Raw genomic sequence first — 25,452 nt, 5'->3', positions numbered from 1 at the left:
CCAAGTCTCCCACGCAGACACACAAACAGGCGAAACTCACCTGAGAAAGTTAATGTGACATCCGGTTTCTACTGAATCTCTATCAGTGTTCACACACGTGCTACTTGAACCTGTACCTTCCCTCATACGCTTCTCAATCAGCCTCTGGAGAGTGTCGCTGAGAACCACTGTGCGAGCTTGTGCAGCATCAGTAGAGGAAAGAGACTAAAAAGTGGACAGTAACGGGTGTAAAGATTTTGTGTTTGTGTATTCCTGGGAAGACTATGGAGACAGGTAGTACTAGTTTTGATTTGAAAACAAATGTTCCAAACAATCAGTTAATTGTTTCAAGCGTTCTGCTCGGTGCAGTCGCCCTGCCCTGCCATACAAAGGGGATTTTATTATTTCCACACATCACATGACTGCGGCGTTAGGGAATTGTGAGACTCAAACACAATTTGAATCACAGCCGATGCTTTTCTTATTCCTCAGATGTCCCAAAGCTCCTCTGTACTAAAGGTAGAGAGGCCTTCCACCTCCAGAGAGAAGGTTTGATTTTTATTTAATACCCAATCTATTCAACGTTTACTTTATACCACATTTGCCAAAATCCAAAACGTCACTCCGCTGCCTGTTTGTATGCCGGCCGCCATGTGTCCACAAGTTTAAAAAGTGTTTTCAGTCTTCAAGGTTAAAGTTGAAATCTGCACCTGTGTTGAAGACTAAACAACTGTACCTGCTGCAAACTAAAACTAAATACCCGGAAAGTCACCGTGTTTTTATGGCAATACAGATGTGAACCAAGGCATCCATGGTGTTGGTTTCCATTCACAAGGAAGACGAGGATTTAAGAACTTCTACACACACACACAGATTTGAAGTTGCTGTTTCTGTAATGTCTGCTGAATAGATACAAATTGTCATCTTCAGAGACACTCAAAGAAATCAAACTGACATGTAAACTGTTAATCGAAGAAATCCAAACATTGGCTCCCATCATTTATGACCAGTGAGTAGAGATCCACCGCTCAGTCTTTATTCATCAAGTGCAATTCAGTGTCAGAAACAGACTTCAATCAATAAGAATGACAGCTTCCATTTATGTGTACTCAATGGGGGTAAAGATGCATATCTTTTGGTATACTCAATTACTTTTGGGCACAGTAGGATAAACACAACCTTTGCCGTCAAGAACAGATGGGAGGAGTGAGTAGTTCACAGGCTGATAGTTTGAGTTAATGCACAGAAATGGCCATTTTAATGGTGCCCTGGTTTGCTCTGCCAAACATGTAAGCAAGGCATTAATGGTGTGTATTTGGATGATCCAAGGGGGGATTGAACAGATAAACAGGAGGGTGGGTCAGACTAAAAGGGACAGTTTAAAGCAATATATTTGCTGGAAATAAAACACAATTTAAAGAAGCAAAATCATTAAAAATAAATTACTCAAGATAAAATTAATATTTGTATTTTCTGGCCAATAATTTTATAGGGAATAATGTTGGATATTGACATTTGAAAGATTTATTTATATTTAAAGTTTCAATAGCAAAATAAAAAAGGGGGCTCCAAATCTGGTCTCTTTGTGTTAAGCCATTAAACTCAAACTTAAATACGACTGGACTACATTTGAAATAACACGGTTCAATTGATCAAGATACAAAAGTTGGTCTTCTCCTTTACAAGGTTGGAAGGGTTTCATTTCACCTCAAACAGAGAAGTATCTGAAAGTGATCCATGACGGGAAATGAATGTATGCAACAATATGTTGTCAGTCTGGGTCAATTTGTTCTTTTTATCCAAATGGCTTAAACACTTCAAAACTGGATCAAATCTAAAGATACATTTCATAAAAGACAGAATGACTGTGTGTCGCCCACCGTGACCTTGTCTTGGATTACTGGGAGAATAGAATGCAAGATATTAAAAAAGGGTTTATTGAGAGAAAAGAGGGGGATCTGATCAGGAGTTTAAATTTTATTTGCAAAATCATGGCTTGGATGGGGCAGAAAACTGGCTCTAGGAGAGCAAAGTTTATCAATCTACAAGAAAGTTAACAAAGTAACACTACCGCCCTCTGCTGACGACTTTTCCAACTCACACGTTCTTGACAATTAGACAAACGTTGTGGTCCCTAGAACAGCTTTTAAGATGAACTACTTCTTTAATAGTGTACAGATGTTTTCTGAAACAACGTAACTCAAACCACACCTAGTTTTGAATTAGTGGCTTGGCAGAAATGAAACTACTCAAAACAATCTTTGAAGAGGCCTTTCTTATCTTCCTATCTCCTTTTCTTATTCTCCTATGTCTGTAAAGCATGGGACAACTGAGGATGATTTGAGTCAGATTCTGTGTGCGTATTGACTTCACCACATCAAGGACTGAATGACACCAGAAGCGACATCTAGATCTCCGCCTCCACGTGCTGCGTTCTCCTCTTGTCGTGCTGGTGCTTGGTGAGTCCGTATTTGAAGAACTCGTAGACGGACCAGCTGATGGCCGTGGAGGGCATCTGGTAGATGATCCTCGCCTGCACCCCCTTGAAGAAGCCCTTCAGGCCGCCCAGCCTGTAAACCGTCCTGAAGGCGTGGGCCAGGCCCGAGATGTGTCTGTGGGCTCCTTGGCCTTGGCCAGAAGACAGGGAGCTGAGCGCCAGAGACTCCTGGGTGTTGAGCAGGGTCTTGCACACGTCCAGCGGTGTGGTGGTCGCAGCCGCGATGGCCCCGGCCAAGGCTCCGGACAACATGTGGGACGAGGGGTTGTACTGTCTGTGGGGGTTCAGCAGCTCCTGGAGATACTCATAGGTCATGAAGTGGAGCGCCTGGAAGGGCACGTTCATGGTGAGCTGGGTGGTGTAGCTGCGGTAGAACGCGGCCGGGCCCTCTTTGTGCCACACGGCGCGTACACAGTCCATCACGCCGCGGTACGGCGAATTGTACATCTGCATGCGCTGCTTCACAACTGGGGCCAGGCGGGGTGGGTGAATTGATGGGGGAGAAGCAGCGTCCGGCGGAAGGGCAGAACCAAGACGGCAAACGCGGAAAAAGAAAGGAAGAGATTAGCGAGCTACTGTAAATCCGCTCTTAAAGCGTATCAAGTTTCAACAAACACACAGAGATGTCGCGTGTTGAACAACATTTGCTCAAGACAGCTGCACTCCATCCAGCAGCTGCACACGAGGACTCAAACCAGTGTCCTTCTGTTGAAATGTTTAGGCAGGTGGACTAGAGGCAGCTGTGGAGTCAATGTGCGAACCTGGCGGGTTAACGCCAACATGTGAAGATGGTCGGAGTGTCTTCACTGAAATAATGAACGTCTGTATGCACTTTGAGAGAGAAAAGCCGAGAAATGTTGCACTTACCTTCGGTTGGGTTCATGATTGCGTCGTGAAGCAGTGTTGCCGCACACCCAGCTGTTCCTGAAACAAATATGAACCGGTAATGAGGAGAAATATAACAGATGATCATGGAGCATACAGAAGGAAAACCAGAGGAAACAAACACTGCACTAAAGAGGCATAGAAATGAGAAAGGCTTCCCTGCACTATTCCTAAAAGCGGAAGATGTCATGCTCAAAACAAGATACCCTAGCAGAAGTGGTGCATGTTTAGCCATTTGCTGGGTTGTAAACTAGAGAACACATACGAGTGATGTCAGGTGGCCAAACCTGAGCAAAGACAGACACCTGGTGGACAAGGAAGTTCACTGCTCTTTAGAGAGATAAAAACAAAACCCATAAAGCTTTATAAAGACGGGACCAACAGAGAGGGAAGATGAGATGGGAGAGAGGAGACTTACCCAGCCTCCCACTATACTGGAAAAGAAAGAAGAGGGAGAGAGAGTAGGGAGAACAAGGAATAAGGAAATGGGTGACATTCAGAGCAAGGTTTGCAAATCTTAGGTGGAATCTGTTTCATAGCCAAGATGACTACAGATTGACAGCTGGTCCTGGCACTTCCTGGTAACGTACAGCTGGAGCTATGACAAGGCCTGCCTGGATTTTTTAGAACTGGTTTGGGCATGCTTGCCCTTTACACCGAGTCATCCGCTATACGGAGATCACAGTAATGGTGCCTGGCATCATGATCTGTACATCTACAGTAAATGTTGTGATTGGTGTGTGTATGTGTAGGTTTTATGGTACCATTAGCCAAATGGCTGTTAGCCCCTGGGTGAATGACATCACTTAGAGTCTTTTTGAGTTTCTCATAGCTGGCAAAATAGAGGGCATGGGCAGGTCCTGCCCCGACTGCGGTTGCATTCAGCCCCCTCATTGGCCGCCAGACTCCCTCCGTGGCAACAATTCGGCGAAGAGCATCCATGACGTTCCTGTAGCGGGCTGCGGGGTCGGGCTGTAGGCTCTGCATGCGCGTCTGAAAAGAGTAACAGGTGGAACGTAGAAAAGTTAAAGTCAACAGTGGGATCTCTTCCCATCCACAAGGGCAAGAAATTAGGCATTGAAAAGAGACCGGAACAGATCGCAGTGTGACGAAGGGGTCAAATAAGGATAAAGTTCAACATCGTGTGTGGTGTACATGGATAATTGAATAGAAGGAAGTATGGAGTTACAGCTCCAAGGGCATAGGGACATAAACTGACTTCCTGTAAGCGTCTTTAGCCTCTGACCCAGAGGCACACCTTTTAACACAGACACATGCGCACTGAGATTAAGGATAAGATCATACAAACATTACAGAGAAGTGCGATTGATCAGTGTTTTCGTCAACTGCTATGTGGTACTTAGAGAAGGTTGCCTTGGGTTGATGTGCATGGGCGTGTCCGTCTTAGGGGGACTGGCAGAGACACAATCGCTGAACACCACACTTCCAGCTGAATTGACAAACTTCCTCCTCGCTGTGAATGAGCATGTATGTAGTGCACTATCAAAGCTGTGCCCTTAGGTGACTACACTACAGCTGTGGAATGCAGGGCCCAAAAGGAGCCAGCTCACAGCGGTGCCCGTATACATATGCATGTCTCGTTGCATGATAATACAGAAAAGAGAAAGTTATTGGAATACTGGCTTGCCTTCTAATGGGTGCATCCTGCAAAAGCACGCAACAACTATTGGCCAGATTGGTTTACCTCTGGGTTGTTTGCACATCCACAAAGCAAGGACCTTTGTGCTTAATGCAAAACCCTACAATCAGCGCCGTTTCAAAACAAGACTTTGCGGCTTCTTTCAATATCAAGTGCAATACACGTTAATTCCAGACATGTGTGCTGCACAGTATAACACGCTTTTTGAAATCCCCCCTTATTACTGGAATTTAGGAAACATTAAGTGCAAATGACAGCCTTTTTCCAAACTATAATTACGCAACAATCTCTTAAGTGAGAGGGTTATTGTACAGGAGGAAAGGGCTTTATTTGGCATGGGGGGGTGTGGGGGGGGACAGCTAAATGGGAAACCTAAATAATGAAGTAATATGTTGTCTGCATCCCTGTAGACTACATTGTGTCGAGTCACAGGGACCTTTGTCTCCCACACGCTTGCTTGGAAAGACGCTCAGATGAGATAGCGGTGTGAAAGACACTGTGTACATGAGAGGGTTCTGTAAACATGGGGTCTTATGCAGGTTTAAGGCTGGACAGACTACAGGTGAAGGAGTCATGGATGGAGCCTGGCTGAATGTACAGCCTCACACTGACATTGACAGCGATGCAAAGCTCATCTCATCTCGGCCCTTTGCTAGTGTTATACAATGCTCACTGAGTGAGTGACCTCCTGGACCCGCACAGCGGGCCTCTATAGCGCTGTTTGAGTTTTAAACAAAAAAACTCAAAGATAACATAGAAGACCACATGATGTGAACCGTCCCCGTGACGTTGCATGTGATCAAAAGATCCTTGTGAACAATTAATTAGCGCGTGAAGCAGAAAGCAGTTTTTTTATATAACTACTTTTATAACTACAAAACTGGGTTTCAGAGTTGTTTTAAGAGTAGCAACGGAGGCCGGAGTTTAAGCCAACTGGTCTCAAAACTACAGAGTAGTTTGGTGTAGTTTGTAGTAATATTGACAGGCTAAGTTACTAGAAACAACCTCCCCGCCCCCCACCCAGTTATTATAGAATTGAAAAACGTGTTCCTCTTGTCAACGTTAGGGGAACTAAGCCAACTTTCGAATGTGTTTCTACACAACGCCAACACACATTAACTGCGTACCATCATGTTGGTGGAGGCGTTTGACAGCAGACGCATTTGAAGTAACGTTAGTTAGTTTTACGCACGGTGACCAGAGGGGCTCGTCTCTCTGACCCGGCTAACAGTTTTACATGTCGTCATAAGCGCAGCCGGTTGCTAACCTTAGCCTCGCTTAATGTATACTAGCATGCTAACCCGTTAGCTGGTAGGGACGTGAAACGCCTAACTGCGCCCGGCTGACCTTGTCCTCGCAGCCGGCAGCGCCGCAGCGTGTTTGGGGCTAGCTAGCAAGCTAACGTGCTATGCTAACGGACGCGTTGGGCTGCACCGATGACACACGCAAAATAAAATAGAAGAGACCCGAGAGCAGCGGGCATTCAAGCAGTGTTAACGGGTCAACTTCGTTAGCCACTGAGCGGCGCTACCTTGACACAGTCGATGGGGAACATGAGGCAATGCTCCATGATCCCAGCCACGGATCCAGCCAACATGTGGGTGCTAGTGGAGGCTCCCTGTGGCAAACCCTCATAGTCTGGTTCAGTGTCCTCTGTTTGTGCATCTTGTGCACTGCGGGTGAAATCAACAGTTTGTAGCTCCGTTTCCCCTCCAATCCGAGGTGTCAGGCTTCCCACGATACTTTCCGAAACTCCCCAGAATCTGCCCCCCAGCCATCGAACTTCTGCCCCGGCAGATGCACCAGCGACCCCGGGATCACTGCCTGTAGTCTCCGCTGTCATCCGACGCCTCCTCACAAATCCATCTGCTTCCATGAGAAACCAGGTAAAAACGTATTTGGGCACGCAGACACGGCGTCTTCAGGGGGGGGATTTCACATTCCCGTGGGGCGGTTTCACAGCGGCCTGCGTGCTACACCATTCCCTCGCAGCCTCTTTACCTCCCAGCCAGGGCAAAGTAAGGGGGGCAGTGGCGGACAGCTACACACGCTGATGCGCGACAGGCCGCGATGAGGAAGTGACCTCTGATTGGTTACTACAGCGAAGTTCTACTTCCGCTATTGGGTGACGGACACGTCACTCATAATCGAACCCTGTCAAGTGGAAGTGTACATGGTGTACTACTTATTTCTATATGTTCAAGGCAGCTGGAAAAGCTACCGTACCTGTAGGTCACTGCAGGTCATTTCTGATTTCTTAAATCAGTTTACACTTGAGTTGGAACGCTGCTTATCCAGTCGCAACTGAGATGAAAAATGAATATGCGTGACTTACAAAAAAGAAATGGTGACGACAGAACACGGTCTAATGTACTTACTTACTTTTGTTCTTTGTTCAAAATTGACAGGCCACACAGTCCCTTGATCAGTTGTTCAATCCATAAATTCTTCAACTGATGAATGTGCTGTGGGAAAAATTAAGCTTTGAAAATATTTGTGTCGCAAATATATAATTTAGATTACAATGATAAGTATTTTAGCTGGTTTGCTTGTTTCAGCACGACAAAAATTGTAATTTGCCTTTTTTTCCTCTAATGTTCCCTTTATATAGTAATAATTTGGATACAATAACTATTTTAGTTATTGAGCTTCTATATATAATATAGCGAAAGCCATTTGTGCTGACATAATGTATAGGCTAACATGCTGCATCAAGTAAAACAGATGTATACTTTAAAATATGAATGAGCAAGTTACATGTAATGTTTACCCTTGACATGACAGTGTCAAGATCACAGCAAAATATTATGACCTTGGATCAGTGCATGGCTCTTTACAACTACTTTTATTATCATTGAATTGACTCCCTATTTTTCTTCCCACCTTTAATGATCTGCTTTGAGAGTGAAGCTTTTATTTATTGAGCTCTGGGGCAACAATTTCCAGCAGTGAACATCTCTGCTTTGAGGAAAAAGATTTTTTTTTTCTCCAGAAAATTAGGTAATTGCGTTTTGGTGCAATATAACATAATTCAATTTTCTCCTTTATTCCCTGGGAGAGCCTTCTAGGGCTGTAGTGTTGAATTTCTGCCGACAAAGGGGAATGAAGTGTTAATTTCTGCTTACAAGAACAAAATCTCTTGCTACTGATCTAGTTATGGTTGATTGGCTGTTGTCCGCAGACGTTCCTTAAAGGAAAACCAAGCAGACAGGGTATCAGGGTAATTTCTCTTTCCTGAAACTAATGCTACTCTAATACACCCAGGGAGAGGTCTGTTAGGTCTGGCAGGAAACCTTAGATCAACGTAACACCTCATTTCATTCCCCCTGCCCAGAGAGTGCACAATCTATACAGGCCATGGGAATTATTTTACACTGTCTAAGCAAAACATAGTCCAAAATCAACATCATGTAGCGAAGATGAGACAATAACTGGATTCTGTTCTGCTGTTTGCTCGTTTTTCTACCAATTAATACCTGTTTCCCTTAGATCCTAATAGTCCATCTCCTTCTCTGTATACTCCCTGGACTGCTGCTCAAGCTCACAGATGATCTATGGCCTCTTATCTTATTAATGCATGGTAAGTGAACCACTAGGCCGCTATGACATCTTCAAAAGCAGCAATAAGAAACCATTCTTGTTCAAGAGCTCATCTTAAAACTCTCAAGGTGGGCCATAAGTGTGATATGACTTGAGCCGCCCCCAAACCAGCTGAGAGACGTCTTGAACTGCACCGCTTGACTATTATAATATATATTAATATATTGTCTTAAAAGTATATTATAAAAATGTGTGTGTGAAATCATTAAAATACATATTTATAGAAATGTGTAATATGTGATGTCATTAGTGATACATTGTATATTTCAGTAAATTAGTTGTCACTGAAAGTTAAGATGCAACTAAATTTGCATTTGAACCAGTCTTGTATTTGTGGACAACCAGAAATGGGCTCTGCAGATTAAATAGGACCATCGTGCCATCAAGTGGACAGCTAGATGATGACAGGCACATAGATGCATGGATATAAAGATGGATCGATGGATCGCTAAATGCTAGATACATAAAAGCAAGAACACAATAATAACAACTTCATGATAAAAAGTGAATCTAACAAATGCTAAAAAAAAATTGTGGGCCTTCTGTTAGAAATTAAGAAAACGGAAACCCTTTCCCTTGTTTATTCATTTTAACAATAAAGAGATGTGTAGTCCCCGTGGGTACAGTACCGCATCTATACCAGGCATTACGGCAGTAGCGTGTAACAACTGACTTCAAAATAAGAGTAAAGTTCCGGCCAACGTCATAGGATTTATCAAATGTATTCCACAAATCAGTCGATAAGTCCGTCATTTTTGGAAATATAGTTTACATTAACAATTTTAGGCACATAGTAATACAATTGGAAATAGATGTTTCCTTACGTTGCAGAATTTTCTTTTTTATGTATGCATTGACTTTTATTCATCTATGCATCTTAAATCATGTTCTTTTTTAAATTAAGACTAATGTTTCTATTAATGAAACGTGTATCGACCTAAGTATTGAATCAACGTAAATCAAGTAATCAATGTAACGTGTGCTTTAAGTTGGCAGTTCTTGTATTTTGAAGTCAGTTCGTACCGTAATGCTTTGTTTATACGCGCATCACAAAACAAAGTGGAGGCAGCCTTGACCGAAAAAAAACGGACTTTTGTTGCCTCATACTTCTGCCATGGCTGCAGCGACGTGGACGCTCCGGGCACCGCGGGCTGGGACCGTTTTGGGGACAGTGACGAGATCCAGATCCAATCAAACTGCTTTAAAACCCCAGTACGATGCACTCGTAATCGGAGGAGGTGAGATCTGTAAGAAACCGTAGCAATCATGCAGAAATGTGCAGAAATCACAGCGGCTGCGCAACAGTATGACAAATCTGTACAAATATACAAATTATATTAATGCGACGTGTTACATTTCGTTGCAGGACACAATGGAATGGTGGCAGTAAGTGAATGCGTTTTTCCCTCAAAACCTGCAATATCCTGACGTACATTTTATGGTACAGCAGGGTAAAGGTGAAGTTCTCTGTGTGTGTGTGTGTGTGTGTGTGTGCGTGTGTGTGCGTGTGTGTGCGTGCGTGTGTGCGTGTGCGCGCGCGTTTGTAGGCCGCCTATCTGCAGAAGGGAGGATTTAAGACAGCGGTGCTGGAGCGCCGACATGTTCTGGGAGGAGCAGCAGTTTCCGAGGAAATCTTTCCTGGTAGGGGGCCTCTAGAGTCTTTCTGGCTCGGTCAAAGTCACGCGGGGTCCTTACATTGAACCTCTTGCTCACCCTTGTAGTTGTGTTTCAGTGTACCGACGTTAATGGATGTTCCACATGCTTTTGAATGTTGTAAAATTTCATGGATTACATGCAAATGTATTTTTAAGGCAGTGTTTCTCAAACTGGGGTTTAAACCCCTAGTGGGTCCCAGTGATTTTACAGGTAGAGCGCATTGGAAGAGTTTTATTTCAAAACCTATATTGAGAATTTACCATTTTACAAAAGTGAAAAGTACACAACTGCTGTTTTATTTCATTTTTCATAGGTTGCACTTTGTTATTTATTTATATTTTCAATTCAAAACAGGTTAACAGGTTACAGCCACAATAAACTTGTCTGCCAAATATGTGTTATGTTTTGCAGGGATTAAACTTTATTGGCATTGATCTAACAACATTTAATTTTTTTCTCATGCAGCAATCTGGTTTACTTGAGAGTCACCTTTAAAATGAATGTACTTGTATTTGATTCCATGTTAGAGTAACAGTAATCTTTTGTATCCAGGCTTCCACTTCTCCAGGTGTTCCTATTTGCTCAGTTTATTAAGGCCACATATATACAACGATCTGGAGCTCAAGGTAACTATAGCAACTTGTGAAATATATGAATTCAGCAAAACATTTTTGAGAAGGTTTAAAGTGGGTAGTATTGTTTTACGCTTTCCATTTTTTGCATATTTTTAGAAACATGGGCTGAAGGTGTATATGAGGGACCCCCATGCTTTCACCCCCATGCTGGAGGAGGGGGTGAGTGGTGCCCCCCCAAGGTCTCTCACCCTGGGCTCAGATCTGGCCATGAATCAGATGGAGATCGGCAAGTTCTCAAAGAAGGACGCTGAGGTGGTTTGAGCATCATGACAGTCACATGCGTGGCTGCATTGTGCATGTTTCTGCATATTACACGTCCGTCCAGATATTTTTAAGCTCACAGTACTAAAAAAAGTTGTTTGCCCATTCTTTGACATGTAACCAGGCTTTCCCAGCATTCAATGCGTACCTCGAGAAGCTAGCTGAAGCTATTCACCCTCTTCTGGATGCTCCTCCAGTAGACATTGCAGCTGTTACTTCTGGATCCCCTATTAAGAGGCTGAATGCAGCTAAAACACTGATGCCTCTTGTCAAATGTGGTGCGTTGGTGACTGCTGCCCTGAGCTTAAAATGTTGATATGTTCATGCAAGAATAAGAAATGATTCACAGGGTACTCAGTCTGTTTTGTAGTAACTGAGTCATGACTTTTTAATTCAAAGGTTGGAAACTGGGCAGAGACATTCCAGACTTTTATGAGATTATAACTGCGCCAATCATGAAGGTTTGTCACAAAATAAACTAACTTTAGTATTAGTTTCTCTTTTCAGGCGACGGCGTTGGGACTAACTAGTACTTTGTACCACAGATTCTCAATCGTTGGTTTGAGTCGGAGCCACTGAGAGCAACGCTGGCCACTGATGCTGTGATAGGAGCCATGACCAGTCCAAGTAACCCTGGTAGTGGGTGAGACATATCTTAGACACCCCCTCTGGCACACAAAACATTCATGACTACTGGTTTAACTGCATTGAATTAAACACCGACCTTGCCTCGAAGATATGTGCTCCTGCACCATGTGATGGGCGAGCTGGAGAAGGAGAAGGGATCATGGGGTTATGTTGAGGGAGGCATGGGAGGAGTGTCTCTGGCGATTGCTCGCTCGGCTCGATCCTGTGGTGTCGACATTTTTACAGAGAAGGTAACTGGTTTTTCATCAACCACACTGGTTTTGTTGCATTCTCTTTTGTGGGATTTACTTTTAGCGTTGTCTTTTTTTTTGTCTCTATGCATATATACAATGTGTGTCCTTGGTAGGATGTAGGACAGGTCCTGGTGGGTTCAGATGGCGCTGCCAAAGGAGTGGTACTAAAGGATGGCACAGAGATCCACAGTAAAGTTGTTTTATCAAATGCTACCCCATATGTTACCTTCAAAAACCTCACACCTCAGGTAATATAGAGGAAGAAACCTCACATGTAACCGTTGCAACAGACAATATCATTTACGCAGGCTTCCTGTTTTCACCGCAGGCTGCCCTTTCTCCAGAGTTCATCAAAGCCATTGATCAGATAGACTACACCTCACCCGTGACCAAGATCAATGGTATATCTTTTGGGTTTTAGTCATGCAAATTACACTGCTGCAAAAATAGAATAAGCTACAAATTGTTGTGCTTCCTGTTAACAACAAAGAAATGTAATAGACATTTTTTTCTATGGTTTTTACTATCAAAATAATATATTATGATAAGACTCGTGTGGAACCGCAGACCTTTTTCTCTTTAAAGTTGCTTCGGAGAAAGAGGAAGTTCACTGTCATAGTAAGCCTTAAATGGATCAGACTAAATGCAAACTGGTCTATTTCTGTTTGTGTTGAACCTCTACTTACACACTTTGAACACTACCAAGCAGTCAGAAGTTGTAAGACAGACTTTGAATTGAGGAAAAATAAATGTAAATGTACAATGGAGATTAATTTATAAATAAAAGCCTGCAGGGCGGCATTCCCCTGATGAATCACAAGACACTCACACTGTTTGGGATCCAAACACAACGTTGCAAATACTGCTTAAGGCCATAGCACCAAAGAGCACAAAACAAAGCACACTCTCTAATAATAAAGAAATGTACATAAATACAACAAATAATGCATTTCTCTTTTGTTGTGACCTGTTCTGATCTTTTTTATAGTGGCAGTGGACAAGCTCCCAAACTTCCTAGCATCTCCGACACCAAACGATAAACCGGGACCCCACCATCAGTGCTCCATTCATCTCAACTGTGAAAGCGTAGAGCTGCTGGAGACAGCATACAAAGAGGCCGTCAATGGAAGTCCCTCAGCAAGGTACATAGTATCTTCACACTCTGAGTCAACACAAATGACACTCTTTATCCACCAAATCATCCCGCTGGTAAGATGAACACATGCAAGAGACAAGCATCCCCTTAATAACGTATGAAAATCTGTATATAAGTATAAAATCTGTAACAAAACGGACTGTTCGTTTGTTCACGTGTCCTTGACCTGTAAATGACACTTAAGCTTTAATGAATAGGCTACTGCTCCCTAAACGCAACATTTATGCTGAATTTCCATTAACAACACACCCATCATCTCATCTCGTCCTGTAGACCCATGTTGGAAATGACCATCCCCTCTGTGTTGGATCCTACTCTGGCTCCCCCTGGCTGCCATGTGGTGTCACTGTTCACCCAATATACCCCCTACCACATAGAGGGCAGGGAGTGGACGGACCAGGACAGGGAAGACTATGCAGACACTGGTTGGAAACATAAAATAATCCAGCAATGCTAGCAAGCTGTCTTGTAAAAATATATATATGCAGACTATACCTTTGACTAAAAACACTAACAAATTATAGCACTTAAATTGTATTTATAATGGCTCCTATCTATAACAAGTTGTAAATCCCCTTATGTAATGTTGTGTTTATTCCACAATGAACCATGCACATTTAAATGTTGAAATTCCCAAATGGAAAGTGTTGATACTAATTAACCTGTCTCACTGAAAGCCTGTGTTTTCCTGTCTCTTCAGCATTTGACTGGGTGGAGCAATACGCCCCTGGGTTTAAAAAGTCAGTTGTGGGAAAGGACATCCTGGCTCCACCCGACCTGGAGAGGATCTTTGGGCTCACCGGAGGGGTACGTGCACACTGCAGAGGTTTTAAGCTGAGCAACATTTGCAGATCCACTGCTCTACTAGATGAGGAAGTCATTTTGCACGTTGTATATAGTTAATGGTTACAGAGAGTTTTACCACAACTAAAGTTCACATCCGGTGTGTAAACTGACACGGGCTCAGTGTTTATTGCGCACAACTTTATGAGGCTGTCATTGAACAAATTACAACGTTTATCATTATGACGTTATATAACACAAAAAGAAAAAATATATATATTTTGGTCTCATCTTTCCAGAATATCTTCCATGGATCAATGTCGCTAGACCAGCTCTACCTCGCACGACCTTTGCCCTCTCTTTCTCACTACCGGACCCCAATAAAAGGACTTTATCTTTGTGGCAGTGGCTCTCACCCAGGTGTGTTTTTTATGCTCAACCATGAGCCGAATATTGGAATGCATATGTGTCTGTTTGTGTGTGTGCAAATTGTAGTAGAGTACAATGATTAACACGTTAGGGTCAGGTTTTAGAGGAGCACAGTTGATGAACCTTTAAACCTTTCAATTTAATCTTATCCTCGCTGCTGATAATAACGAAATGAAGTCACTGAAGGGTGTTTGGTTGCTGAGTAAAGTGGTTCTGATTCCCCCACTCTTTCTTCAGGTGGTGGCGTGATGGGTTCTCCGGGCTGGAATGCAGCGGTCACTGTCATGCATGACATAAAACGTCCCTGAAACATGAAGCGGCATCAGCGTGCGTCAAGCTCATTGGGGCTCGACCTCTCTTTTGTTCGTTTTTTGTGTGAAGTTGACTGAGAAACTGAGACTCCTCCAACTTTCAATCTTATTAGCCGTTTTTCCATCATGCCGTATTTGTAAGGGTGTCTGAAAACAAGAAAATGGACTGAATGAAAGCAGATAGGCTGTCCATGTCAAAAGTACACCGGACAATCACTCCTGATTTTAAATACTGCACTAAATCCTTGTATTGCATCACTTATGAATTCTGAGTCAGCAGAAAACCACCAATACCAGCACAACATGAATGTTGACAATGGGTTTTTTAGAAGAACTGAAACTCTTCTTAATTTTCTACACTGTGACTTTTTATGACTGTATGAATAAATACAAAATGAAATTCAAGCTTATTTCTTATTCTCTATTTAGTTATATTTAAATTAACTTTAACAATGACTGTTCTATTCAAATCTCTCAGAAAGTGTCAGGACCTTGAATCAGAATGAGCTAAATAAAATAGTTTACTTTATGATGTACACATGTATTTTTTTTCTGTGAAAAATAACACATCAAAACACAAAATAACAGTCAAATTTGAATAACATATTGTGACTGTACAATAAATGAGGTTGAACTTTTCCGTACTTTGAGAAAAAATAATTGTATGTACTGTAAAAGAAACTATATATTTATTTCAGGTTAGAAAGAACCAATATAATTATGCACAGGCTTCCGAACAGGTTTCTCCTTTTTCTCGAGGACCCCCAAAAATAAGCTTTTTGCAATTACATGTTTAATGTAGTTTGACAACATAGAAAGTAAAGCTGGAGAAAAAACCCATTAGGATTCGATTATTTTGTCAAACCCAACACACCGACTGAAGTTAATGTACTGAAGAATTTTTCATCTTTATGTAAGGTTCTTTGGAATTAATCATCCCATGTGACAATTAGTACAACGAGTAGCACATTATTATCACAATACATTAACTGCGGGCAATAAACCATACGTAAATACAGTTGATAAAGCTTCCACCTTTATTTGTACTGTTAGAATTAGAAGATAAGATCTGGCCCGTTCACCTCATCGATAAAGGTGTCCTGTACCTTTAAGGCGCGCGACTCGGGGTGGACCCAGCGTCGCCTTTGACGCTCAGGAAGTAGACTAAAACCACCAAAAGATTCCCGCAGATTCCGTATCTATTGTCCCAATGTAACAAACGATTTCACGCTCACCTACACTTTGGTATAAATACTTTCTGCGTGGATATTTGAGAGGATAATGCTGGATGGTCGCACTCATGAAGTTCACCAGAGATTTGTGCAGGCTGTTGGGACTCGGGAGCGGTAAGAAAAACGTCCCACTTTTTCAAAACTTTCTCAACTCGACCACAAGTTAAATAGATCCCGTCTGCCATTAGTTAGGCGCGTGCGATAAAGAGATGGCGGACACGGTCCAACGCTCGCTTCATTGAGCCGGTTATTTCTCATAATGTTTCCGATAACGTCTCTCGTTAGGTTCAAACGGTTTATCGAGTAACGAAGTTACCCCTCCTGCCAGTTTACACCCCTCGCTTGCACCACTTTAAACGTTTGCGCGGCCGGTGCCGAAAAGCTTCCGTAACAACGTGACCATTATTTACGTTACACCAAATGCAAACTTCTACAGCCCTTTAAGTCCGTGACGACAATAAGAAAACTACATGGATTGGTGTAACTTGGGTATGCTTTACATAAAAAGGAGATCCGGCCTAGCGGCACATTCCTGGGTGCCCGTCGGCGCGATGCCTCATCGGTGCACACAACGGGCGCAGTGATCTCTTTTGCTCAAGTTATTTTAGCATCACGTTGTGTGTTTAAATGTGTCATGTGCTCACACCTTGTTCCTCTTCTTGGTACTCTATTGTGTGTGTGTGTGTGTGTGTGTGTGTGTTCTCTCTCTAGTAGTGCACTCTGGGTCCACGTCGGATTTTGGCTCGGCAATCATCGATGTTAATGTTGATTTGTTATAATATGTTCGTTAAATTTTGAAATATAAATCCAGCTTTTTGGGTGTCATTTTTTTTTATACATCAGATAGCAGATGCATCTTTTGGGGGCTCTTTGTGATGACGAGTCGTAACAAGCTGTTCATGTTTGTGAGCATGCATGTTCTTCATTTTGAGTTCATGATTCAGCACATTAACATTTCGGTGTTATGTAAACGGGTTTCTTTAGTCATTACCCCCCCCCCCCCCCCCAGCATTTGTGTTCCTGATAGAGTTGTACTCTTTACCCGTCTCCTTCCTCGGTGCTGCTGTGTAGGTATTGATTTCCAGGTTAAAGTTCCAGTCCACGATGATACTGTTATTGTACATTCCTCTTAAAAAAAAAAGAGTCCCCACTAATTTAAGTGCTCTTGTTGAAAGGGAGAAACAGAGACTCTCTTGTTGCTTTTTTCTACTGATCCTGGATCATGTATATTAGTCAGGAGGAAAATCCATTACAGTGGGGATTAAACAAAATAATAGAAAGGAGCAAATAGAAAGGCGCTGCGCTTCAGCAGTGGTGGTTTCTTTAACATTCGAGAACCGATATTTCTTCCACTTTCTGTTGATGTTGTGAAATGCAGTTGATGTTGTGAAATACTAACTTCTTGCAACGAATCTCACTCTTTACTAAAGCTAATTAGACGTGACATTGCCAGTTATTCTTTTGCCGTTATCACCATTGGTAACATTTTTTTTTATCAGATCACAACAGCACACATGAGGTCAGAATGAGGAAGTCCAGAGCCTGCTCCTTTTCTTTGACCCACAATGGAGGTAGAATGCTTGAGGAGCAAAGCAGAAGAAGAGTTACTGCGAGTTCCTCTGTCATAAAATAATTCACAGCCCATAATGACTACTGAGCGAGGGGAAATCCGACACCACATAGAATCCTGCAGCGTCCGGTGCTTTGCTTTCTCTTGTCTTTGCATTCGTCTGCTGTCATAGGGCCGCAATCAACTCAGGGGATCTGGTTTGATCACATCTATTATTGAGGCGCGTGTAGCCGGTGGCCAGTGCGCCGCACCGGACTATTAGACAGAGCATTGTGAGAAAGTAAACGTACGGAGTCTCGCATCGTTTTAATTTACTTGACAAGAGCTGTTTTGTCTGATTTTCCAGTTTCTAAACGTGAGAGCGGTGTAAACGGGTTCTTAAGAGCTGGTGGTCTGTGTATTTCCCATCAGGCAGCCCGGTCCAGCAGCAGCAGGAGGAGCAGATGGACTGTGGTGCCACAAATCTTAAGCCGAGTGATGACGCCGCTTTGTCACAGGTAAACAAATCGTGTCCGATCAACGTAGGCGTTGTCAGGGCTGCGAGGCTGAAGGTGCCATGTGCAGTGGTCAACATGCCTGTTTTGTTCAGGATGCATTGATTGGAGAGGAGGACCTGAGTGAAGAGGAGAAGGTCCGACGAAGGGCAGAGCGACGCAAAGCCAAGAGGAAGGTCGGCATCCTTACGCCTCTTTAAGATCCTACTCGTGGCTCTTCTAAGTATTATAAGTCTGCCATGTTATCCACGCGTAAAGTCATGCATTTTCTGACTGTCGAGCACTGCGTCTGTTTCAGCGCCGTCGAAAACGCAAGAAGCAGGAGCAGGTTAAGCAAAAGGACTGTGGCGAACGGGTAATAATCACATCACTCCCAGAATCTACTTCACATTTGCCTTTTTAGTGTAACTGGAGTAACTGTTTATTTATACCGTCCTACACATCAGGATGATGATGATGAAGAAGAGGATGCGGGTGGAGAGTCTGAGCTGGATGAGAGCGAGTCCGAAGCGGAAGCTGGTGCTGAAGAGCAGCAACAAGGAAGGCAAAAAGAGGAGAAAAAGGAGGCAAACGCCTCGCACAACTGCGTCGCTGCTCCACCACTCATGGCTCCTGAAGGCCTCAAGGGTCATCAGAAAGGCCAAACCAGATCCGCCGAAGAGGTAGAGGAAGTATACCAGAGTATTGCGCATGTATGCTATGAACCAGCGGTGTTCAAGGTTTTAAAAGGCCACAGTGGAAAATATCACCTTCACTTTCCTCGTCTAAACCTGGTAAACCTTCTGTGTCCCATAGGAGCCAGAGTGGGATGTGAGCAGTGCCTTCTTTGCTAATGCTGCCAGCCATATCAAACCCAAAGGATCAAGTCGCAAGTCCAAAGAAAACAAGGAGAACGAGGCCAAGAGAGAGGTGAATGGCTGCAAGGAGACGAGACCAAGATATAGCAACCCCTCCCATTATAACTGTGCATTTTTTTTCAATGTGTTCCTCAGACGGCTCCATGGTATCATGTGCGTACAAGTGGACTCTGGGCCATGGAAGCCTTAACAACAGTTGTTATAAAATGTTTGCGTGTGAATTTTGACAATGTGTATCTCCCGTTAAAACATGTGAGAACATTGTACGTTAATTACAAAACAAAGCAGATGCTTCTGCTTTTTAGAATGTATCTCGTTTGATAAACTCGACACTACACTACCTGAATATGAACTGAAAAAATGATATATTTGTTTTAAAGACAAATGGAACCGACACCATGACCAAGAAAAGCGCCTCACTAACCGGTAAGAACTGATTTTTGCATAATCAGGCACAAAAACAGCCTTTTTATAAGTGATTTATTGATAAAAGAACCTTTGCCTGAGAGGAAATTATTGATTTTTCCATTTCCTTTATGCAAGCATGTCAGCATGCAGGACTGCGGTCAGTTGATCCCTCAGGCTGCTGTCTCACTAGAGAATTATTGGCGAGCTTTTCTTTTCTTTTTTTCTTTTTTTTAAGCAGAAAAGGGCATAAAGCTGGTGCAAGAGGGGCAGTACGCACAAGCTGCCTGTATGTTTACAGAAGCCATCAAATATGATCCAAAGGATTACAGGTACGTTGTGACTATTTCATAAAGGAAATGCATGGATTTCAGGCCCACTTAAAAACAATTGTGTCATTCGACTGTGTCCTGAAGGTTCTTTGGGAATCGTTCCTATTGCTATTACTGTTTGGAGCAGTACCCTCAGGCCCTGGCAGATGCTGAGCGCTCCATTCAGCTGGCCCCAGACTGGCCCAAAGGACACTTTCGCAAGGGCAGCTCTCTCATGGGCATGAAGGTGAGTACTTGGCATGTAAATAAGTATCGACCGAATGGCTTTACACTCACGGTGTGATGGGATTGGACTCTGCACACTCATTTTTGTGGGTCTTTATGTGTGTTGCAGCGGTACAGTGAGGCAGAGAAGGCCATGGAGCAGGTGCTAAAACTTGACCCAGACTGCGAGGAGGCTGTCAATGACCTGTTCAACTGCAAAGTGCTGCAGTTAATGGTAAATACATCTTCAAACAGGTGTCTCCATGACAGCTTGGTGGCTGTGAATGAACATAACCACAGTCTCCTTTGGAGCTTCTTTTTTTTGCATGGCTGGTCATTCATTACTTTTCTGGTCTTTCCTCAGGAGCTGGGTTTTGAAGAAGTGCAGAGTGTCCTCCTGCTGGAGAAGTTTTCCACTGTGCAGGCTGTTCTGGCAGCTTGTTCCGATGCTGCCAGAGGTAACAACACCTGTACATTAAATAAGGCCAGCATTTGGATTCCATAAGCTCCTAAAGAGTAATGTGAGCAGCAATAGGCCAGCCCCTATGTGTTGCAACTCCTACAGCCTTTTCCTCTATATTGACGAGGCTCTTTCTGTTCAGCAGCTGGAGGCCAGGACCCTGTGCAACCAGGGTAGGTGACGGTTGGTTTCTTCCATTGAAGTCACAGGCTCAGAAGGCTTTCAACGAGTCGTCCACCTGAGCTGTGATTTCATGGCTTTCGGTGACATTCTTTGTCTTCGTCTTTCCTCAGAAGCCCTTGCCCATCGCTGTGGGTGGGAAACGTGACAACAGAGTTAACTGAGAAACACATATTGGACCTTTTTAAAATGTAAGACTAGTCCCTTACTAACTGAATATATAACTAGAAATGAGTTGACATAAACACAATGTACTATTGCCAATTGAATCATTAGAAAGACTTTTCAGCAAACAATTGTGTGTGTCTACCTAATATTTTACCAAGGCAGGGTTTGCATTGCTTTGCATTTTAGGTATGGTGAGATAGAGAGTGTCCGCGTTCTGCATGAGCGATTCTGTGCCTTCGTCAACTTCAAGGACGCAAACATGGCTGCTCATGCCATGGAGAGTTTAAATGTGAGTACTCACCCGGGGCCCTCGCTCCTTTTGGTCCCCTGTCCGTTTCTGCTGAACGTTTCCCTGGACTCAGACGCGTGCTTCCCACCGCAGGGTTATTGTATTGAAAACACGCGTTTGGTGGTGCGCTACCCCGACCGCCGGCCGCAGAGGGTCCTCCCCTTCCCGCTGAGGACCTGTCTGCCTGCCACGCAGCAGGCCGCGGCAGGCGCCGGGTGAGAAGCACTTTTACAACGCTGTGGCCCTCGTATTAGGATCGCCGTTTTGAATTGTTGCCCTTCCTCTCTCCGAAGCCCCCGACGGCGCGGCCCGGTGAACGGAGACCAGTGTTACTTCTGGAGAACCACCGGCTGCCATTTTGGGGACAAATGTCGATACAAACACATTCCCGATCAGAAGAGCAAGGACAGGAAGCCGTGGCAGCCCTGAACGGTTTACACTCTGCCTCAGTACTGGACCGGGTTCTCTGGGCTATTTTATATGAACTGTTTGCAGGACTGACTGGAATAGTCAAACAGATCAGAGCCAGATGTGGCTGGCTCTAAGGCAGGGATAGTCACACATGTGCCACAACGGGTTGGGGGAAAAAGATGCTTATTTCAAACTAAAGCCTTTGCTCAACGATATCGCTCTGTTGAAACAACGTTATCCGGAAAGGAGCAGCATAATGAACTGAGGTATTCTTTGTTTTGAATAAAACTGTTGGAAAGCCCATGGTGACCTACTCCAGCTTTAGGAGACACATCTTCGCCTCACAGATGTGCAACCTAAGGAGGAACTGTTCTGGTCTGCTATGGGGGGGAAGTAAGGGCTCTGTCATGTAGCCTAATGATTAAAGGGCTCAGTATGTTTGGGTTTTTTCAGGTTCTCCGGTGATGATCCTGTGGGAAAACGGTAACTCCAACCATACTGATTTTCTTAGTAGCAGTTCCGGTTTGTCCACAGCTCACAGCCGTCTACAGTTCAGTCTGCTGCTGGTTTTCCCCCATTTGTTGTTCCTTCTTTCGATATCAGCACATTGCCTGCCAGACCAAAGACTTAATTACAGCTATGCATCTCGTTTCACTACCCCCCCCCCCCCCCAAGCACATGAGTTCCTTTGTAGCGAATAAGCTACACAGGCCCAGATTAATGCCTTCATACTGTATTGCATTGGTAAGATTATCCTACATTGGTACACAGACTCAAGAAGTACAGTTTTCTTGAGGATGAAGGCATGGACAGGGTGTATATTCCCATTTGATCTATTGGCAGCCTCTTCAGTTGGAGTTTTGAATAGAAACCCTGCACGCCTATTATGGAGGACGTGTTCTTGTAATCCGACTTGCTTAATGGCTATGCAAGACAATAACACAAGTTCATCCTACAGGACTCTGTCACTAAATATATATATATATATATATATATATATATATATATATATATATATATTCAGACATTCATGGCCACGTGTAACAGTGTTTTTAACCTTTTTAGGACCTCCATTTCAGTATTTCAGTAAACCAAAGAATGCTTCATCTGCTGACTGCATTTAAAACCTGCCTTGTTTCTTAATAAGTTTCAACACTAGGTAGTGCATTTATCCCCCTTGGCTTCTGCCTGTATCGTCCACTAGATACTGATCACATCAACACCTGGTTTAAGGTCCGCACTACATTCACCAGTAAACTATGCAGAGTAGATGAAAGTATGTATTTCATTTTTATTGCTACCTTTCATATTTTGTTTTCACAAAAGAACTTAAGAGCTGTAACTGGCTTTTAATTTTCTGGCCTTTTGGCGTTTCGCTAAACCTCTGTTTCTTTTTGGCTAAAAGAGAACTGCATTATTAAGAGCCATTTGGTGCAAGCACTTTCACATGCTACACTTTTGCTTTTTTTTAGCTTTCTATCTTGTGGCAAAAACTTAAAAGTATTATGGACACCAGACTTTGAGGACTGCACTCGTTGAACTTGCTTGTTTTTGAGCGTGTATGGCAATGCATTTCTTAGCAGATTACTAAAATGCATTGGATGTTACCATAGCTACATTTTATTTACTTATGAATATCTCAGATTTGGACAAAAGAAATCTCTGGGTTTAACTTTAGCTAATTGGATCGTTGTTTTACATGTTTCTACTTTGTTCGAAAAGGCATTTTTAATTCTATCCACCTGAGCACTGCAAACCTGCTAATCTTTCAAATATTTTGTATTATTGTTACTGCACTGCAAAGAGTATTTTATATTTAATAAATGTATTTGAAACACCTATTCCAGTGTCTTTACATGATTGATGGCACAGACCTGGAAAGAAATGTGTAAGTAGTGCAATTGTTCAACACAAGGTGGCGTTGTTGTACTTAAAAGGATTGCAATGAAGTGTGTGTGTGTGTGTGTGTGTGTGTGTCAAAGGAAGTTTAATTGTGAAATGAGATGGTGTTTGTATTGCATTGAGTCTTGATTCATCACTACAATTGGGACATTTGGGCCTCTGATGCTTTTACCTCTCTTCTGACTTGTGTGTGATAATAAATAGCATTTTTTTTTTTTAAATGAATGGGGTGTAATGATTAAATTTAGGTTTCTGGCAAAGATGTCCTTTGAGCTAATGAGGTCAAGCTCTATGCTGCTTCCTGCAGTCTCAACACATCTTCTTTACAGTATGCGCCTACATCCTGCAAGTAAAAGCATTACGAAAGCCCGCTGTGTGAGGGGGTGAGCAGAGGTGGTGCTGTAGTTTGAAAAGGCCCTTGTTTATTGTTGGAGAGCATGTATTTATTTCATGCCTCCACAGATTGTGGGTAAGGGCAGAGCCGCTTTGGTCGGCGTAATTAGAGAGGTGGAGAGTGAGCGAGTGAGAGAGAGACAGAGAGAGAAGGTTTTGCCACTGAGAGCTTCCTCGCCCCGAGAGCCCGGCGATGCACTCTCACCAGCGCACACACTGAGCTGTTAAGTACTGGCACACAGGCAGGGACACCTGTCTGGCCTGGTTTAATTACTCTGATTGGCAGCAGCGAATCAGAAGGTATAATGAAAAAATGTCGCACACATGCCGATGAGTTATATTTTTAACCTTTGCACCCTCCTTTCGCTTTTTTAAATATAAACATCTCCCTTTCTTCCCCTTGCAGACCCCTCTGATTTGGTGCCGCTAATAGGGGGTCTGCTCTTCCTGTTCGGGTTTACCAGTCAGGGAGGGACCACCATCCTGCCACCCAGTCGCACCATCAGTCGCACACACAAATATCTCAATTACAGCTTCAAAGTTTACACGTTGCGCACACAAATACACACGTGTGTACCATGTGATTTACCCCCCCCCCCCCCCTTTAAGAACACAATATACAAGTAAGTAATATTACGGTGTTTGTTTATGTTCCAGTTCCCACCTTCCCTGTCATGATTGTAATTTGTCATGTCTATGAATACACTGCTGCCTCAAAGAGGTGAAAACTGGAATACAGTTCATCAACAAAACACCCTGAGGCCCAACATGGGCATGTAGCTAAATGTGCCCCCAGATCGTCCCAAAATTACACCAGAAAATAAACAAACAAGATTAAAACGCGTCGAAAAGGGCCCAAGAACACATCTTAAGGAAACCTAAATGGGAACCGGACCGAGCACTGAAGTGATCTCGGTTAGAAAGGCATAAACAAGGTTTTCCTAATTTTGTATCTGGATCTACCCTGATGACTAAAATCTTTATGCATTCTGTACCATGATGATAGGTTGGACCGTAGTAGCATAGTCGCGGGCGGCGGTGGTGTTTGGCATATTCTCATCAGTCACGTGCGCCATGGCTACGGTGAGGCCCATTTTAGACTTGGTGGTTTGTGGCCATCTCAACAAGGAAATATCTACCCTGTGGTGCAGGGAGCTTCTTTAAGACACTCGGGGCTTGATGTTTGAAAACTATTCTGGAACCAGATCCTTTCCTGCTGGTACATTTACACACGTTCACCATCGGGTTTTGTAACGCCGCGAGAGGGCCGTTGCGTAAACTGTTTTCGGCCGTATCAGAGAAGAGAGGTGAAGAGAGGCCAGAAAAAGAAACTCATGAAATGAGTTGAATGATGCATTAAGTCAATTCCTGCTGAGGTGCTGAGCACCGCGTCCTAAAACTGATGAGTCCTCTGGTTGCTGGCGTTTCATTCATCATCAGATTCACTTATCTGTGAGAAAAAGCTGATCTCATTCAGAGGCACTTAAATGTATTCATCCCAATTTATTCAAATGTCGGTAAAGAAGTTAAAATGGCAATCGTCCGTCAGTGGAGTGAACCCGATGCTCGGATATCTTTAGAATTTATAAGAAACCGCTTTGAGCATTTTGCATTTTGCAAATTGGGTTCCAATCTAATAAACTAGCTTTACATTCTAGGGCTTGAATTATGTCAGCATCAGATACCCAGAGGGAGAGAGAGCACACGCTGGAGGGAGGGATGTAGGGAGAAGGAGGGCAGAAGGGAGGATAGGGAGAGCATTTAGGAGCCACCCTCCTTCCCTCAGTCACTCTCCCCTGGCCAGTGACTTTCACCACTCCAA

At 43.4% G+C, this 25,452-nt stretch overlaps 3 protein-coding genes across 10 annotated transcripts; 2 read left to right on the top strand and 1 right to left on the bottom strand.

The window, feature by feature from the left end:
- Positions 1–970: 970 nt before the first annotated feature.
- Positions 971–7,098, bottom strand: slc25a28 (solute carrier family 25 member 28). Its single transcript, XM_037465606.2, has 4 exons — positions 6,553–7,098; positions 4,126–4,354; positions 3,344–3,400; positions 971–2,943 (listed from the first exon to the last, which is right to left on the bottom strand). Exons 1-4 carry the CDS (start codon positions 6,895–6,897, stop codon positions 2,387–2,389), a joined length of 1,188 nt encoding a protein of 395 aa, XP_037321503.1. The 5' UTR covers positions 6,898–7,098; the 3' UTR covers positions 971–2,386.
- Positions 7,099–8,579: 1,481 nt separating this feature from the next.
- pyroxd2 (pyridine nucleotide-disulphide oxidoreductase domain 2) lies at positions 8,580–15,138 on the top strand. Of its 3 annotated transcripts, XM_037466413.2 has the most exons (17): positions 8,580–8,601; positions 9,746–9,859; positions 9,988–10,007; positions 10,169–10,262; positions 10,830–10,903; positions 11,009–11,164; positions 11,298–11,451; positions 11,573–11,634; positions 11,719–11,816; positions 11,910–12,051; positions 12,168–12,302; positions 12,383–12,455; positions 13,043–13,196; positions 13,484–13,635; positions 13,911–14,017; positions 14,293–14,413; positions 14,660–15,138. In XM_037466413.2, the coding sequence occupies exons 1-17, from the start codon at positions 8,595–8,597 to the stop codon at positions 14,728–14,730; spliced, it is 1,734 nt and encodes a 577-aa protein (XP_037322310.2). In that variant the 5' UTR covers positions 8,580–8,594; the 3' UTR covers positions 14,731–15,138. The 3 variants fall into 3 exon arrangements, with proteins under 3 accessions (XP_037322310.2, XP_037322309.2, XP_037322311.2); XM_037466412.2 differs by lacking the exon at positions 8,580–8,601 and having other exon boundaries at positions 9,681–9,859; XM_037466414.2 differs by lacking the exon at positions 8,580–8,601 and having other exon boundaries at positions 9,849–9,868.
- Positions 15,139–15,853: 715 nt separating this feature from the next.
- Positions 15,854–23,176, top strand: zgc:123010 (uncharacterized protein LOC641500 homolog). 6 transcript variants are annotated; one of them, XM_037466224.2, is made up of 16 exons: positions 15,854–16,079; positions 17,947–18,032; positions 18,125–18,205; positions 18,328–18,384; positions 18,476–18,691; positions 18,825–18,938; positions 19,267–19,312; positions 19,533–19,623; positions 19,708–19,849; positions 19,958–20,062; positions 20,192–20,285; positions 20,430–20,460; positions 20,581–20,658; positions 20,822–20,924; positions 21,018–21,139; positions 21,218–23,176. In XM_037466224.2, exons 1-16 carry the CDS (start codon positions 16,022–16,024, stop codon positions 21,351–21,353), a joined length of 1,560 nt encoding a protein of 519 aa, XP_037322121.2. In that variant the 5' UTR covers positions 15,854–16,021; the 3' UTR covers positions 21,354–23,176. The 6 variants fall into 6 exon arrangements, with proteins under 6 accessions (XP_037322121.2, XP_062422630.1, XP_062422627.1 ...); XM_062566646.1 differs by having other exon boundaries at positions 19,530–19,623; positions 20,433–20,460; positions 20,584–20,658; XM_062566643.1 differs by having other exon boundaries at positions 19,530–19,623; positions 20,433–20,460.
- The last annotated feature ends 2,276 nt before the right edge of the window (positions 23,177–25,452 follow it).

The sequence above is a fragment of the Pungitius pungitius genome, chromosome 13, assembly GCF_949316345.1.
Source record: "Pungitius pungitius chromosome 13, fPunPun2.1, whole genome shotgun sequence".
NCBI classification, from domain to species: domain Eukaryota; kingdom Metazoa; phylum Chordata; class Actinopteri; order Perciformes; family Gasterosteidae; genus Pungitius; species Pungitius pungitius.
Note: the sequence above shows the minus strand (reverse complement) of the source record. Positions and strands in the feature narration are given on the sequence as shown.